General features: G+C 33.6%; 3 protein-coding genes across 5 annotated transcripts; 1 reads left to right on the top strand and 2 right to left on the bottom strand.

Moving 5' to 3' along the window:
- Nucleotides 1-351: 351 nt before the first annotated feature.
- Nucleotides 352-3,727, bottom strand: LOC103488297 (uncharacterized). Of its 3 annotated transcripts, none has more exons than XM_008446969.3 (4): nt 3,467-3,716; nt 2,221-2,452; nt 730-1,022; nt 352-603 (listed from the first exon to the last, which is right to left on the bottom strand). In XM_008446969.3, exons 1-4 carry the CDS (start codon nt 3,583-3,585, stop codon nt 564-566), a joined length of 684 nt encoding a protein of 227 aa, XP_008445191.2. In that variant the 5' UTR covers nt 3,586-3,716; the 3' UTR covers nt 352-563. The 3 variants fall into 3 exon arrangements, with proteins under 3 accessions (XP_008445191.2, XP_008445194.2, XP_008445193.2); XM_008446972.3 differs by having other exon boundaries at nt 352-567; XM_008446971.3 differs by having other exon boundaries at nt 450-1,022; nt 3,467-3,727.
- A 2,064-nt stretch (nt 3,728-5,791) lies between these two features.
- On the top strand, nt 5,792-7,340 carry LOC103488299 (transcription factor HY5-like). Its single transcript, NM_001297727.1, is given in 4 exon segments — nt 5,792-5,977; nt 6,134-6,314; nt 6,684-6,840; nt 7,046-7,340. Coding segments are annotated over 4 exon segments (477 nt in total). The 5' UTR covers nt 5,792-5,880; the 3' UTR covers nt 7,088-7,340.
- Nucleotides 7,341-7,638: 298 nt separating this feature from the next.
- Nucleotides 7,639-10,260, bottom strand: LOC103488300 (adenine nucleotide transporter BT1, chloroplastic/mitochondrial-like). Its single transcript, XM_008446976.3, has 3 exons — nt 9,286-10,260; nt 8,494-8,655; nt 7,639-8,403 (listed from the first exon to the last, which is right to left on the bottom strand). The coding sequence occupies exons 1-3, from the start codon at nt 9,832-9,834 to the stop codon at nt 7,930-7,932; spliced, it is 1,185 nt and encodes a 394-aa protein (XP_008445198.1). The 5' UTR covers nt 9,835-10,260; the 3' UTR covers nt 7,639-7,929.
- Nucleotides 10,261-13,349: the final 3,089 nt, after the last annotated feature.

The following is a 13,349-nucleotide window of genomic DNA, read 5'->3' as shown; positions in this document are numbered from 1 at the left end:
GTCATTTTCTATTAAAAAGTCATTTAATTGAGTGAGAAAAATATAATTCCAAACACAATAAAATTAACGAAAATATTTATAAATATAACAAAATATCATTATAAATATAACAAAATATCATTATTTATGATGGACAATAAGAAAGTACTATATCACAAATAAATGAACAGTGATATTTTGATATGTTTATAAAAATATTTTCAACAATAGTTAAAATAAAATCAGGTTGAATATTATTTTTGTCCCTAAACTTTTAAAAACTGCATACTTTAATCCTCCATATCGTTAAGTTTTTGTTAACTCTCCACCTGATTGATCATGAGATAGCTTCTATATATTTGGATAACTAGAGAATGTCAATTACCCTTACTATCATTATATAAAATATTCTTATTCCTTATCGATCCTTTGAAATATTTAATTTTTACAAAGCGGCTGTAGAGAAGAAGGAACGAGAAATGAGAGGGACCTCTCTCTTCATGATCCAAATAATTCAATCAAGTATAATATATGCAGTTCTAGCAATTGAAGCTGGAAGAGTGAGGTAGTGGTGGTGGAAAGAACTATCTGAGAAGAAAGTTGTAGATCGAATTCACGGCACAGCTAATAGATCCACAAAATGAATATTGGGATATGCATAAAATGATGTTTGGAAGTGGTCAGGAGTACTCAGGAGAGAATAAAAGAAAAACTCATAGATAATGCTAAGGAAATTACAATTGGACTCACTTGAGCTTAGATTTTGATGAGCTTTGAAGTGGCTTTGCAATTGGTCGAGCAGGGGCACCTCTAACAACCTTCTTCACATCATACTTAACCGATGAGAAAGCACAGATCACAGCGAGAATCATTGTAGGATAAACATAAACAGCTTTGACAGAATCTGTGTTCACAGGTTTTCCCAGGATTCCTTCCTTAACAAGACCCCAAATTACCAAAAGAGTTCCGAACATGCTCATCCTCCCAGGCTTCAAAAGACCAACAAATGCTCCAGCCACTGAGAAATAGCTTCCCGCAAGAACCTGAGTCCAAGGAACATGTCACTCAATACAGCCTCAAAATACTGCTAGTTATTAAGAGTTTTCCTCTTGGAGAAAAATAACAATGACAGGATCGAAAGAGTTTTTTCTTCTTTTTTTTTGTTTAATAACAGCAAAAGTGGAATGCTGCAATTCATTTGAAGTGATTTGTGCATCAGTAAGAAATTTCTCAACAAATAACAAAACAAACGTCCAGCATCACAGAAAAACATGTACGTAATCAGACGGAATATTTAAATCAATTGACTTATTCAATTAAGAAGGATTTCTGCACGACGATGATATCAATATTTTGAAATAAAACACCAAGCTAGGATACAAAATAGACTATCTTGCAGTCCAAATAGATTCCTCTAAAAAGGATTCTCAGGTGCTCAGGAGGATAGCAAATTCTCAAAGTTATCCCTTCGCAATATACCTCACTGGTGGCAGAAGTTGAACAGCAGCAAAATGATAGGGAAGTTATGCTCGGGGCCTTGAAGGAGTATCAGCAGTAACAGCAACAATAATTGAGTATAACAGAATATAGCAAACAACGAGAAGTCCGATTTGCAGTCAAGGACTAAGTATATCCTAAGTTAAAACAAAACCTCCAGGGACCTCAGGTTAAGCATCCAAGTCATACGTCGGTTCCCAGAGTCATTGGTCAATTTTAGGACAATGAGCCTATTGGCTTGGTGGCAAACTGGTTTATCATTTGCATCTACCGAACAGTGTTTGTTCCTAGTTTTTCATGCTCCCAAGTGAGATAGGTTCTTGGACACACTTTTTCAGTGTTTTTGACTCAAGAAAGTCTCTCTTCTAACATAGTATTGCTGGTCCACTATTTGGGCTAGGGAAGCAGTTGGCGCTTAGCAAAAAGCATTTACATTATAGACTATATGAGCACTTTTTGGTTAAAATCTTAAGCAGAAGGGATAGGTAACTCTCGAATTATCCCTTAGATATGTCCCTCTTTATGTGAATAAATAAGATACATGGTCTATCAGATTCCCAAATGGTTTCCAAAAGAAAACTTCAGGAAGCTTGTCCAGTTAGCTAACCACGTTGAGAAATTTTAAAATAAACCACAATTTGCTTTATCAAAATAAGGGCCTAAATCCAAGATATACAACCATGTATCAGATCAAAGGTTACCAATTGAACCAAAAAAGTAAACAAGGAGGTCAAGAACAAGAACCTCCAAGCGTTGAAGATCAGTCACGGCAGAGGCTTCCTTGATGTTAGTCAAATTATAGATGTCGAACAAATCACTCCAGCTAGGAACTGTCAAGTTCATGACAAGCCCATTCACAACTGCTCCAGGATAGAGAAGTGCCTTAACTACAGGTGCAGGAAAGACTTCACTTGCAATCAACTGAGATGAAGTTACATGCAAAGGGGTCGTACACATGCCAGATCTGCATGAGATCCTGAGAAGACACGTTTTGAATTATGAAATGTGCATATCCATCATACACCAAAGGCTACATCAAGATGGATGTTCAAAACTTGCAAAAAATAAATATCACAGTCAAATATTATTGGACAAAGGAAGAATGTGCTTTTCTATTATTACACTTTTAGTAGCCAAGAATCATAATTGCAAATAATGAAAATGTATTCTACAGGACACTGGAAGGAATATATAACTAATATCGAATGAAGCATATAGTAAAATGAAAGCAAGAAATTCACAGTCGTTCATTTCCGTATTTTCTCCAAATTTTATTTCTAGATAACATAAGCATATTGATCTCAAAGCAAACACACACATTAGGCAGTTCCTTGATCCATTTTCTTAAATGATTTAAGGATAATGGAAACATCTCAAACCTATGGCGAAAATGCTACATATTAATTCAATTGAGATCCATAAACCATAATCCTTCCTTTCTACAGAAGAGCCCTTCATTTGCAAGAAGTGGAAGCACTTACTATGTAAAGCGTTGAACCGAAGGTTCAAATAGAAAAAAGAAATGGCACAAACTTGAGCTATTCAATCTTTTTCATCCCACGCTTCAACACTCTCTTCCTGGTGTGTCCTCGAATAATAGTTTTAAATTCACAAAACTCAACACATAAACTGCGATAGAGAACTTAATACAAACCCCAATCTACGTCAGTCAAATGGAGTTAAATAACGACCAACTGTTAAGCTATGCAAAATTCATTGTTTACAATTCGTTTTATCAAGAATCAGAAATTCAAACTTATACAAACAAGTGAAGACACAGATGCCAAAGTATGAATAACAGAACTAAAGTGAAGGAAGCAAGAGAGTTAATGACAAGCCACGACTCTCATATAATCTTCAAAATTGTATCGCAAACACAACTGGAAGTAAACACAAGTGAAGAGAAACAGTTCTAATCAGTCCTACCATCTGAGTACAAAATCCTAAGGAGTTTCAGAGGTTTAAAAAGGGGAAGAAAGTGAAAACACACCTGAAGAGCGGGATCTGAAGTATGATAAGTAAGAAATAGACACGAGACGCAATTGAAGAAAGATTCCTGACCCAACTCTTTGATGCCGTTGATGTCGACGATGGCGTGGAGGTTGCCATTGTTGACAACTCGAGAGAGAGAGAAAAAAAAAACAAATTCAGACGGTGGAGATGGAAGAAATAGGATCTGGTAATGGCGGTTTAATTAGAAATCGATCGAGAACCAAAGGGATGTTGAAATTGGAAATGTTGTCAACTGGTCGGTGTTTCAAGGACCAAATGCGAAACAGAAGAGAGAGAATGTTGAATGGGCTGGGCCTCGTTATGGACTCTGACCCAGCTTTTCGAAAATAGGCCCAAGCCCAAACTAGAAATTATACGCTGAAACACTGAAGGCTAGAAAATATGGTGTATTATTCAATCAAATTGTATTAATTTTGGATCACTCGTTATAGCAAGAGTTTCATCAAATTCATTAGTTAGAACATTAAATAAACATTTTCCATTAATAAACAACCTTCCACTTTAGTGATACTATTATACTTGTTGATGCAAAAATGTTGATACGTGGTGCTTACTACAAGCACTTATATGCATTTCCAAGATGGGGATCATAGCAAACTTTTAGGGAAGAAAATAAATTTACCTCAAATAGAGTTCATGTTCCATATGCACCGGGGCTAAACCCATGGTTATTTTAGTCCCATTATAAATAACACTACGAAAAGGAGGATAGAGCTTGGGTATGAAAGACGTCTAGAAAAAGCGAGTCTCGATCTCAATCTTTGGGACCAAATGACTCAATTGCTTTCATATGTGGGCCTATAGATGGTAGGCTTTAGAAAAGGGGCATGTTGGTTGGTCAAGGCAAACCCTTTGTATGATCTAATTGCCTATCTTATCCTCAAAATATGTTGTAAATGGACTTGTTTCATGTATGTCTCTAAGTTCATTTGTTGAGATGAGAAAACATTTTTAATTTTACTATCAAACCTTCTATTCATCTTCGAGTCTTTCTTAGATTCGACTCAATGCTAACTAGAGAGGAGGAAAGAATTCGAGGACCTACAAGAAGCAAATTTTAGTTACAACTTTAATGTATGAGGATTAAAGACATCTAATTATATCAAATGTCAATTAATAAAATCCGAATGTTGTCAATTTGGATTGGAGAATGGTAAACTTTTTTGTTTCCAAGAAAAAATTATAATTTGAACTAATAGTAATAACTTCTTATTTAAAAAAAACGAAATAAAATCATTTCAGTCAAATTCGAAAAAACAATAGTATTGCATGTGCCAAAATATAATTAAAATGTTTGACCATATAATTCAAATTTTAATATTATAACATTATTTTTCAATTTAAATATCATATAATCAAAATTTATGTACTAACTTGGTATTATTAATCTAGTTAGTATTATTAATTTTGGAGTTGAAAGCAAATTCATACTTATTTAGTCAACAAACTACCTTCTTTCCAAAAAAAGGAAATTTCCTACCTCATTAATATTCACAAAATTATTTTAGCCGCCAATTATTCATGTGATGCATAGTTGCAAAATCACAAAGAAAAAACCAAAGTGATATAGATACCCGTATGAATCTGTTTGAATAATCTATCTTTTGATACCTTTTGGGTAAAATATTAATGAGTTTGAACTAGATTGCATCCAACGACAATTTCGGCCGAAATGGTCTTCAATGAAATTGACAACTAATTTAGAATATATTTCTTATCTAATTAAACTACATTAAAAATATAGCCTAACAATTTGACCGTTTTTCTTTTTTGTGTTCATATACTAGTTTTTCATTTTCTTTGTGAAGGTCAAAAAAGTTACAATAAACTTACATGAGTTGGAATAAATTTAGAAAAGAAAACGTAGCATTAATTTATGTTAAAATGGTTTAGAGTTAAGTACTGATAAAGCCGATTGGAATTCCGTAACGCCGGACGACGCTTTTTCTTTCTTTCGTTCCTTTTGTTCCAAAGAGTACGAAATCCTTTTTGGCCATCAAAGCAAGTGGTCCCAACAACTACAACTTCTAATCCTAGCCATCTGATCTCAGATCCCATCCAACGACTCACGGTTCACCACGTTCCTTTTATAAGCACCTTTGATTTGGCCACCTTCTCATGGCGAACACACATCCACGTTCTCGCTTTTGAAGCCGTCGGATCAAACAACATTTAACGGCGTGAAATCCTTCTGTCCTGGCTTTCTCAGTTAATTTTCAGTGTGAAGCTTTTATGTCCCGCTCTTTCTCTCTTTCTCCTCTTCTAGAAAATATCTTAACTAAATAAATTAAAATTATTGCAAAAGGGATTTTTATCGACCTCTGTCTTTGATTGTTCGAAGCTTTTTTTTTTTTTTTTTTTTTGTTTTGTTTTGTTTTGGTTGACGAAGAAATGCAGGAGCAAGCGACGAGTTCAGCCGCCGCTAGTTCTTTGCCTTCGAGCAGTGAAAGATCTTCCAGCTCTGCTCTTCACCTCGAAGTTAAAGAAGGTTAATCTTCATTGTCTTTCTCAAATCCGATCGTTTCTATCTTGTGATTTCATACATATTCATATAATTTAGGGGGGTTTCTTTTTTTTTTTTTTTTTGGTTTGAATTTTGTGTGTAATGGATGTTTGGTGAGTCTGAATGGGGTGAGAAATTTAGGAATGGAGAGCGATGAGGAGATCCGGAGAGTGCCGGAGATAGGCGGTGAATCGGCCGGAACATCGGCTTCCGGTAGGGATACCGGTTCGGTCGCCGGTCCGGACCGGGTTCAAGTTTCTCGGGAGGGTCAAAGGAAAAGAGGGAGAAGTCCGGCTGATAAAGAAAGCAAGAGACTCAAGAGGTGAGGCAAAACGCGTGTCGTTTTGGTACTTTTCAGTCCTTTGAGTTTCTTATTTTGTCTCATTTTTCTAATTTTAACAAATTTCTATTAGATATTTAATTAAAGTTATTTTATAAAATAACTTTCTTTCTCTTTTTTTTTTAGGTTATAAACTTTGTTTTTGACCAAGTTAGTTTTGAAATGTTTTATTACTTTTTACTCAACTTCAGATTTTGTTTTAAATGAAAGAAAATGAAATTTAAATTTATATGTTTATCCTTAGATTTCAACTTCAAAATGAAAAAAAAAGAAAAAAAGAAAAAAAAAAGCATTTTTTCTTGGAATTGAGGTTTTTGATTGTTGAAGCTATTTATTTAATATTGGATATAGATTGCTGAGGAATAGAGTATCGGCACAGCAAGCAAGGGAGAGAAAAAAGGCTTATTTGAATGATTTAGAGATAAGGGTGAAGGATTTGGAGAAGAAGAACTCTGAACTTGAAGAAAGGCTTTCCACTTTACAGAATGAGAATCAGATGCTTAGACAAGTAAGTTTAATTAATTACTCTAGTCATTCCTTCCATTTAACATTAATTTATTCCATAATTATTTTCTTTAACTTTAAGTTGGCCTTGTGCTGCTGGGCTTTTTATGAAAAGACCCAAATTCATTGGCCGATATAAGATGAAATTTGATTTTTTTTTTCTTTTTTTTTTTCCTTTTAACAAAACTTTTTTCTATTGCTTAATGTAGATTTTGAAGAACACAACGGCAAGTAGGAGAAGCGGTGAGTGAGAGGGAGGAGAGTGTTTTGTTACACCTGATCAGTTCTGATCAAAGATGATAAGTTACTGCCAAAGTTTGGTAATTTAATTTATCTTGTTTTTTTGTTTTTTTATACTCATTTTTTCCTTTTCATTTTCCATTTGAAGAAAGTAGCTAATTTGTCAATCTTTCATGTTAACTCGAGGTCTATAGAGATTCTTGTACTTCTATGGAATTGAAGTTGCTATAAGAACTGATCAAACAGAGTAAGGGTTTATAAATCGATTTGCCTGTTCAACCTTGCAACAATGATCTACAAACTCGTGATAGAAAAAGATTTTAGTAAGATAATGTACATCAATTGTTCTTCTTTGGTACGATAAGTTCAATTTCATGCAATAATGTTGACCAGCAACTTCATTGCTGGAGCCACCTGCATTTTTCTTTGGGAAGGACATATTTTATTTGAAGTCGGTAGGAACTTGGTTGACGACTACACTCGTGACATCGGGCCAAATTCAGTTGCCTGGCATCCCATCCATGGGTACGACCAATCACTCCCAGGAACGACACTGGACATGTTCCACTAGAACAAGTACTTATGCATTGACTAACAATGAGAACAGTATCATATAAGAAATTATCCAAATAAATAGTTTAAAAAAGAAAATCCAGCTCTAGCCTTTCTAAGGGGATCCTTGAACCGAATCTTAGCAAACCACCGGAAATCTAGTTAAAGAGTTGGGGGAGTGGGGTCAAAACAAAAGCTAAAGGGAGAAAAAAAAAACAGAAAACAAAACTGTGTTTCCTCTCTCTAGTTCAGAGCACGAATTGCTTGCTCTATCATGCCATATAAAGAAGTTGTCTACTCCTCAGTCTTCACCGTCGTCTTCGACGAGGATCCTCTTGCATGCCTCGTAGCACATGAAAGAAATCCCGGCAGCAGGAACCAACTTCATACAGCTGGGACCAAGCCCTCTGAAAAGCCCTGGAATGCCTTCTTTCTCAAATATGCTTACAAGTGCATGGATGACATTCTTGTAAACTTGTCTTCCGCTCAAAGCTCCCACCTGCATTTGCTTACGTGCTACTTCGAGTGGGAACGTAACGCTGCTTGAGAAAGCACCAGCTGCCGAACCAATCAAAAGGGTTTCAATGTTTCCAATCCTTTCTTTCTTACAAATTTTTCGATAGGCTTTCCGTAATGTGTCATATGCAAAATAATTAGTCGCAGAATACGGAATTACACCAATGAGACTAGGGGCAAGGCCTCTGTAGAGTTCGGCAGGCCCCTCTTCTTTAAGTATCTTTAAGAATGCATCAAATAGACCGTTGTATGCATCTCTCTACAACATTCACAGAGCTCATATAAATTTATCTCAAATCAGAAAGGAAAGGGCACAAAGTTGCGAATATAGTTTTAGTTTAGCATGTACCTGAATAGTCAACCGGGTCTTGAGTAGCTCAAGAGGATATGTGCATAATGTTGAGCTAACTCCTGCACAGGCCCCAGCAACAAATGAGGCAGAAATAGGTAGTTTTGAAGGCTCACCAGGTTTAGGTGACAAATTCTTGTTGACTGTGTCATACACAAAGAGCTGCACATGGAGTGGTGTAGAAAGTTTCAAAATACATATTGAATTATATTCGAAGCCAGCTTCAACGTCGTTCCAAGCTGAACTTCACTTTTTTGTATTGTGAACTAAATTTAAATTACTGTTTGAAACAGCATGGAACACATGTTACATTTTTAGAGTATGTTACTTTTTTACGGTTCCACAATATGAGGTAGATAAAGCAGAACTCAAGTCTACAACTCGAGCAACCTGAAAATTCAACGATTTTGAAACAAGGTGATGCTATAACCCAACACAACCACCACAGGTACAATGACACAACCACCGAAGCAAACATATTGATGCTGATGATACAATCGGAGTACAAGAACAGAGAGGCTTCTTGAAAAGCCAGTTTTCACTAGCAAATTTAAGTTCAATGCTCCCAAAACTCCTTAAATAACCACAACCTTTTCACAAAAATACATCCCTTAAGGTTATATAGAATCAATTGGACAAGAACAGCACATAGTCAAAAGTAACCAGTTCAACAGATAAGGATAAAGCAAAACATGCAGCTTCAAACTCCCACCCACCAACAACTAAGCATAATCCAATCAGAAACAAAGTATATATCAGAGAATTGACACAAAATCAGAGAGACTACAATACCTCAATGGCCTTGCTAGGTGCAACACGAATGATGTTAACAAAATTTCCCCTAAACAGCCCCTTCCACCCATCAGTTTGCATGATATTATGAAACACTTCTGTGGTAGAATTTCCACTACTCCCCACCATTAGATGTGTCCTTATTGTCTCCAATGGCGCCACGCAAGTCCTTGACACAGCCCCGGCAACAGCACCACTCATCAGCCTCCTCAGTGAAGGATTAGCAACTTTAACTTTCAATCTAAGCCCACCTTTCTTCTTCTTCACAACCCCTTCCTCTTCGTTAGCCCCATGAATCCGAAAACCCTCCACCCAAGATAAGTACTTCATGTACAAATCGGTGTAAGCAAGTTTATTGCCGCCATTGTTGCGAGGATTGGAAGAATCTGGAGAAATTCCAAAGCCAACACCCATCTGCCCCACGCTTGCAAATAAGCCACCAGGTAGAAAAGATTCATCTTGATGGAGACGACATTGAGATCCCAAACCAGAAACCGTGAAGAACCCATGATTGGAATCATCAAAAACTCGAAATTCCTTCCTACCCATAAATCAAAACCGAGGAAACAATCGGGTTAGGAAGAAATTAAGGGCAACCGTATTGAAATCCTGGAAAAGGGTGAAAAGGGTATTGGGAAGAAGAAAGGAATTAACAAAGAACACCCATTTGAAGAGCGGAAAAACCGAGGAAGAGAAGAGATAGAATAGAAAGCCGCATGAAGTAAAGGCAAAAGTGGGTGGGAGAAAGGGGTTTTTCAGGAAGGGATTTGTGAAAAGGAAGATTGAAGAAATGGGGAAGGGAAAACCTATTAGGGTAGAGAGAAGAGAGGTAGACGAATCTCTCTCTTTCACCAACCCAAAAACAGTGCGGCCGAACTTCTGAAGGTTTTGAAGGAAATATTTTAATGGAGGAATAATAAGCTAATTTTGCTTCCTTTATTCGTTTCGCAGAGTGATTGGCCTCTGCTTCATTCCAACGATTTAGTTTTCTCTCTCTCTCTCTCTTTTTTTCTTTTCCTTTAAAAAATATTTAAATTATTTTTATTATTCTCTAAATACGTAAATCTAAGTTTAAATTGAACTAACAAAAAAAAAAAACAAATTTTTTTTTGTCTATTTTGGCTAATAATATTTGTCCACTTGAGTAGAGAAAAAAATTATAATAAATCTTCCATTCATTTTTATTTCTATATTTCTGTTAAATCATTTTTTAAATGCCAATGATAGTAGATTAAAATTTCAAACTATCATATGACCTAATTCATGTATTATTTATTTTAAGTTTATATGTCAATTCACCTATGGTTAATTGACATCTTATTTATGAAACAAGTGACTATATTATTATTATTATTATTATTATTATTATTAAGCTACATCGATCAGTGAAGCATATTTTTAAAAATATGATTTATGAATCGAATTCTTATTTTCACTATTGATTACATTTACTTTATAAAACTTCTATCATACATTTTCCTATAAGCAAAGAAATAGTGGATTACTTTTTTGTTTTTATGATTGCTTCTTCAATTATGGCGTCTTTACTCTCATTTGCTAGTGTGATCTTTTTTTTTCTTATATTTTGTTTTTTTTTTTCTAAATAAAAACAAAACAAAAAAGAAGATGTAGAAGATATTTTCAAAAATAACATAATATTGAAAGTATTTATAAAATATAGCAAAATTTATCAGACTCATTATTTAATTTTTCTTTTGCTATAGTTTTTAAATAGTTTTTTTTTTCTATTCGTAACAATTTTTCTTTGTACTTGCTTGCGTTATCAAATATTAAATAATTTCTTTTTCATGAATTTTTACTTTTAAATAAAAAAAAAATTAATAATTTGTTAGATGAGATATTTTTTTAAAACTAAAAAATATATATGTTATTTTTACTCCAACAAATATGAGGATTTGAATACTGACTTAATTTGTACTTCAAAGAAAGAAATAGTATCTTAATTACTAAGTTATGGTCAATTGTTTAGTAATAAATTGCAATAACGGGAGGTGAATCTCACTAACTTGTCGAGTTCATAAACAGAAACAAAATATAAAATTACACCAATTTAACACTAGACAAATAAAGCAAATAAATTCACCTGAAAGATCATTAAACATACCTCAATCTAAACGGTCTCTAAGAAGACAGACACCAAGGAAATGGACCTCCATGAATTTTTTGATAAAAGCCAAATACCCTTTAGAACAACAGAAGAGCATATAAAACGCCAAACAACTTGATAAATTTTTATATAAAATGATTAGTAGATCAAATAATATCTCTTAAATATATATTTTTGTTCCAGATGAAATAAATCCCTAAATTAACTAGTTTTCACATCATCATTTCTCGATTCTGATTCTGTATATTAATTAGTGGTCACCTGAAAATACATACAAGAGATATAAATTCGTTAGAGCCTAGATTAACTTAAGGAAGAAAAAATATTTTTCAAAGAACTCATTTTTATCTAATCCTTTTTTATAAAATTTGTTGAAAATATATTTCAAAAATATTTTAGGTGGTTTCTCGAAACACTCCAATTTTTTTTAAATAAATTGTTTTTTAAGTTAACATAATATTTAAATTAATTATAAATTTCACACATACATCGACCAAAATGAATAAAAGACGAAGTAAAGATGACATAAATATATATATATCAAACTTCAATTATTCAATTTCATAATTTATTCTTTTAATCAGCCCAACCCCATGGTTCATAGGGTGCCTCAATAGGCTAAATTCATTATATTTTTCCTGACACATTTAAGTTTTAGAATTATTCAGCAAATTCGAGTTAAAACTTGCAATAAATGTCACAGAACAAAAATCGTAAATGGAGACAAAACCTTCTAGGTAGTATCATTTTTTTTAACCCTAAGTATGAGTCAGCATTATTTTGTTTGAAAGAAAGCTAAAATCGAGGGCATGCTGATTCGGCAATATGAAATAATGTTCTTTTTTCTATACAAATTTAATGTTAGATATGTTCTTCAAATTGGTGTTTAATTATCCTCTTTTCCTTTATCGCTAATTTTCTAATCCATTTATTTTAATTATACTTTCACACAGGAGTGATTTAGTATCGAATTTTGCATTATCATTTACGATACAAACAAATTCATGCATGTCAACTTTATAGCAATTATCAGTATTCTCTATTCTTTTGTTAAGTAAACTTATAAAGCAAAGGTGAAATGAGTTTGAAACGTATTTGGATTTATTTTTCATTCATGGAGCCTGGAGGAGTTGTTCAACAATATGAAGAGAGATGAGAATTCAAATCTCAAAGATGGATCAGTCACCATAGACTAATAAAGCAACAATATCTTGATCACTAATTAATCTATAATTAAAGACGTTGTTTTTAATTAAAATGAATGTTGCATTTAAAGAGTCACTTATCAACTCATTTTAGACGATATTTATAAGCCTTGAGATAGTTTTCTATTACAATTTCACAACAAACAAAATAATATATACTAGCTAGGCAAAGTGAAAGTGTATTTTTGGTTTATCTACCTAACACTTCACACTTGGTTTGAAACTATTATCCATATGTTCGGTTTTGGAATTCAATTATATTTGTGGTGATATTGTCCCACTTTGTAAATAAACTCTCATCGTTTTACTTTTGATGCAAAAATAATTGTCTTTATTTATATACTCATGATCACTTCTATCATTAACAAATATAGAACTCTATGATCGATAGTGTGTTAATGCAAATAATATCACCTAAACAATACTATACTTAAAAGGAATTGTTACAAATATAGAAATTATTAGATTCAAAGTATTATCATGTATAGAACATTTTTAAAAATTTGCAAATATATCAAAATTTGTCAAAATCTATCAGTGATGGATTTTGTTACAAATATTGACCTATCACTGATAGAGAACTATAAGAATATCGATCATGGATGTACTTGAAATTAATCTCATTTTAAAGATGGCACATTGATATTGTCCATTAAACTTGGTAGGAATCCCTATTAAAGAATTTGACCACATATATGTAATTCAACTTTGACCAATCCCACTAGAATTTC

This window comes from Cucumis melo, chromosome 3, assembly GCF_025177605.1.
Source record: "Cucumis melo cultivar AY chromosome 3, USDA_Cmelo_AY_1.0, whole genome shotgun sequence".
Classification (NCBI taxonomy): Eukaryota; Viridiplantae; Streptophyta; class Magnoliopsida; order Cucurbitales; family Cucurbitaceae; genus Cucumis; species Cucumis melo.
Note: the sequence above shows the minus strand (reverse complement) of the source record. Positions and strands in the feature narration are given on the sequence as shown.

Bases quoted from the DNA above. Each gene is read 5' to 3' on its own strand.
- LOC103488297 (XM_008446969.3), bottom strand. From the start codon at position 3,585: ATGGCAACCTCCACGCCATCGTCGACATCAACGGCATCAAAGAGTTGG. The intron at 2,453-3,466 runs GTGTGTTTTCAC...GTGTCTTCTCAG, and splicing joins CTTCAGATCCCGCTCTTCAG to GATCTCATGCAGATCTGGCA. The intron at 1,023-2,220 runs GTTCTTGTTCTT...CCTTGGACTCAG, and splicing joins CTGATCTTCAACGCTTGGAG to GTTCTTGCGGGAAGCTATTT.
- LOC103488300 (XM_008446976.3), bottom strand. From the start codon at position 9,834: ATGGGTAGGAAGGAATTTCGAGTTTTTGATGATTCCAATCATGGGTTC. The intron at 8,656-9,285 runs GTATTGTAGTCT...CTCCATGTGCAG, and splicing joins CACCTAGCAAGGCCATTGAG to CTCTTTGTGTATGACACAGT. The intron at 8,404-8,493 runs GTACATGCTAAA...TGAATGTTGTAG, and splicing joins AGACCCGGTTGACTATTCAG to AGAGATGCATACAACGGTCT.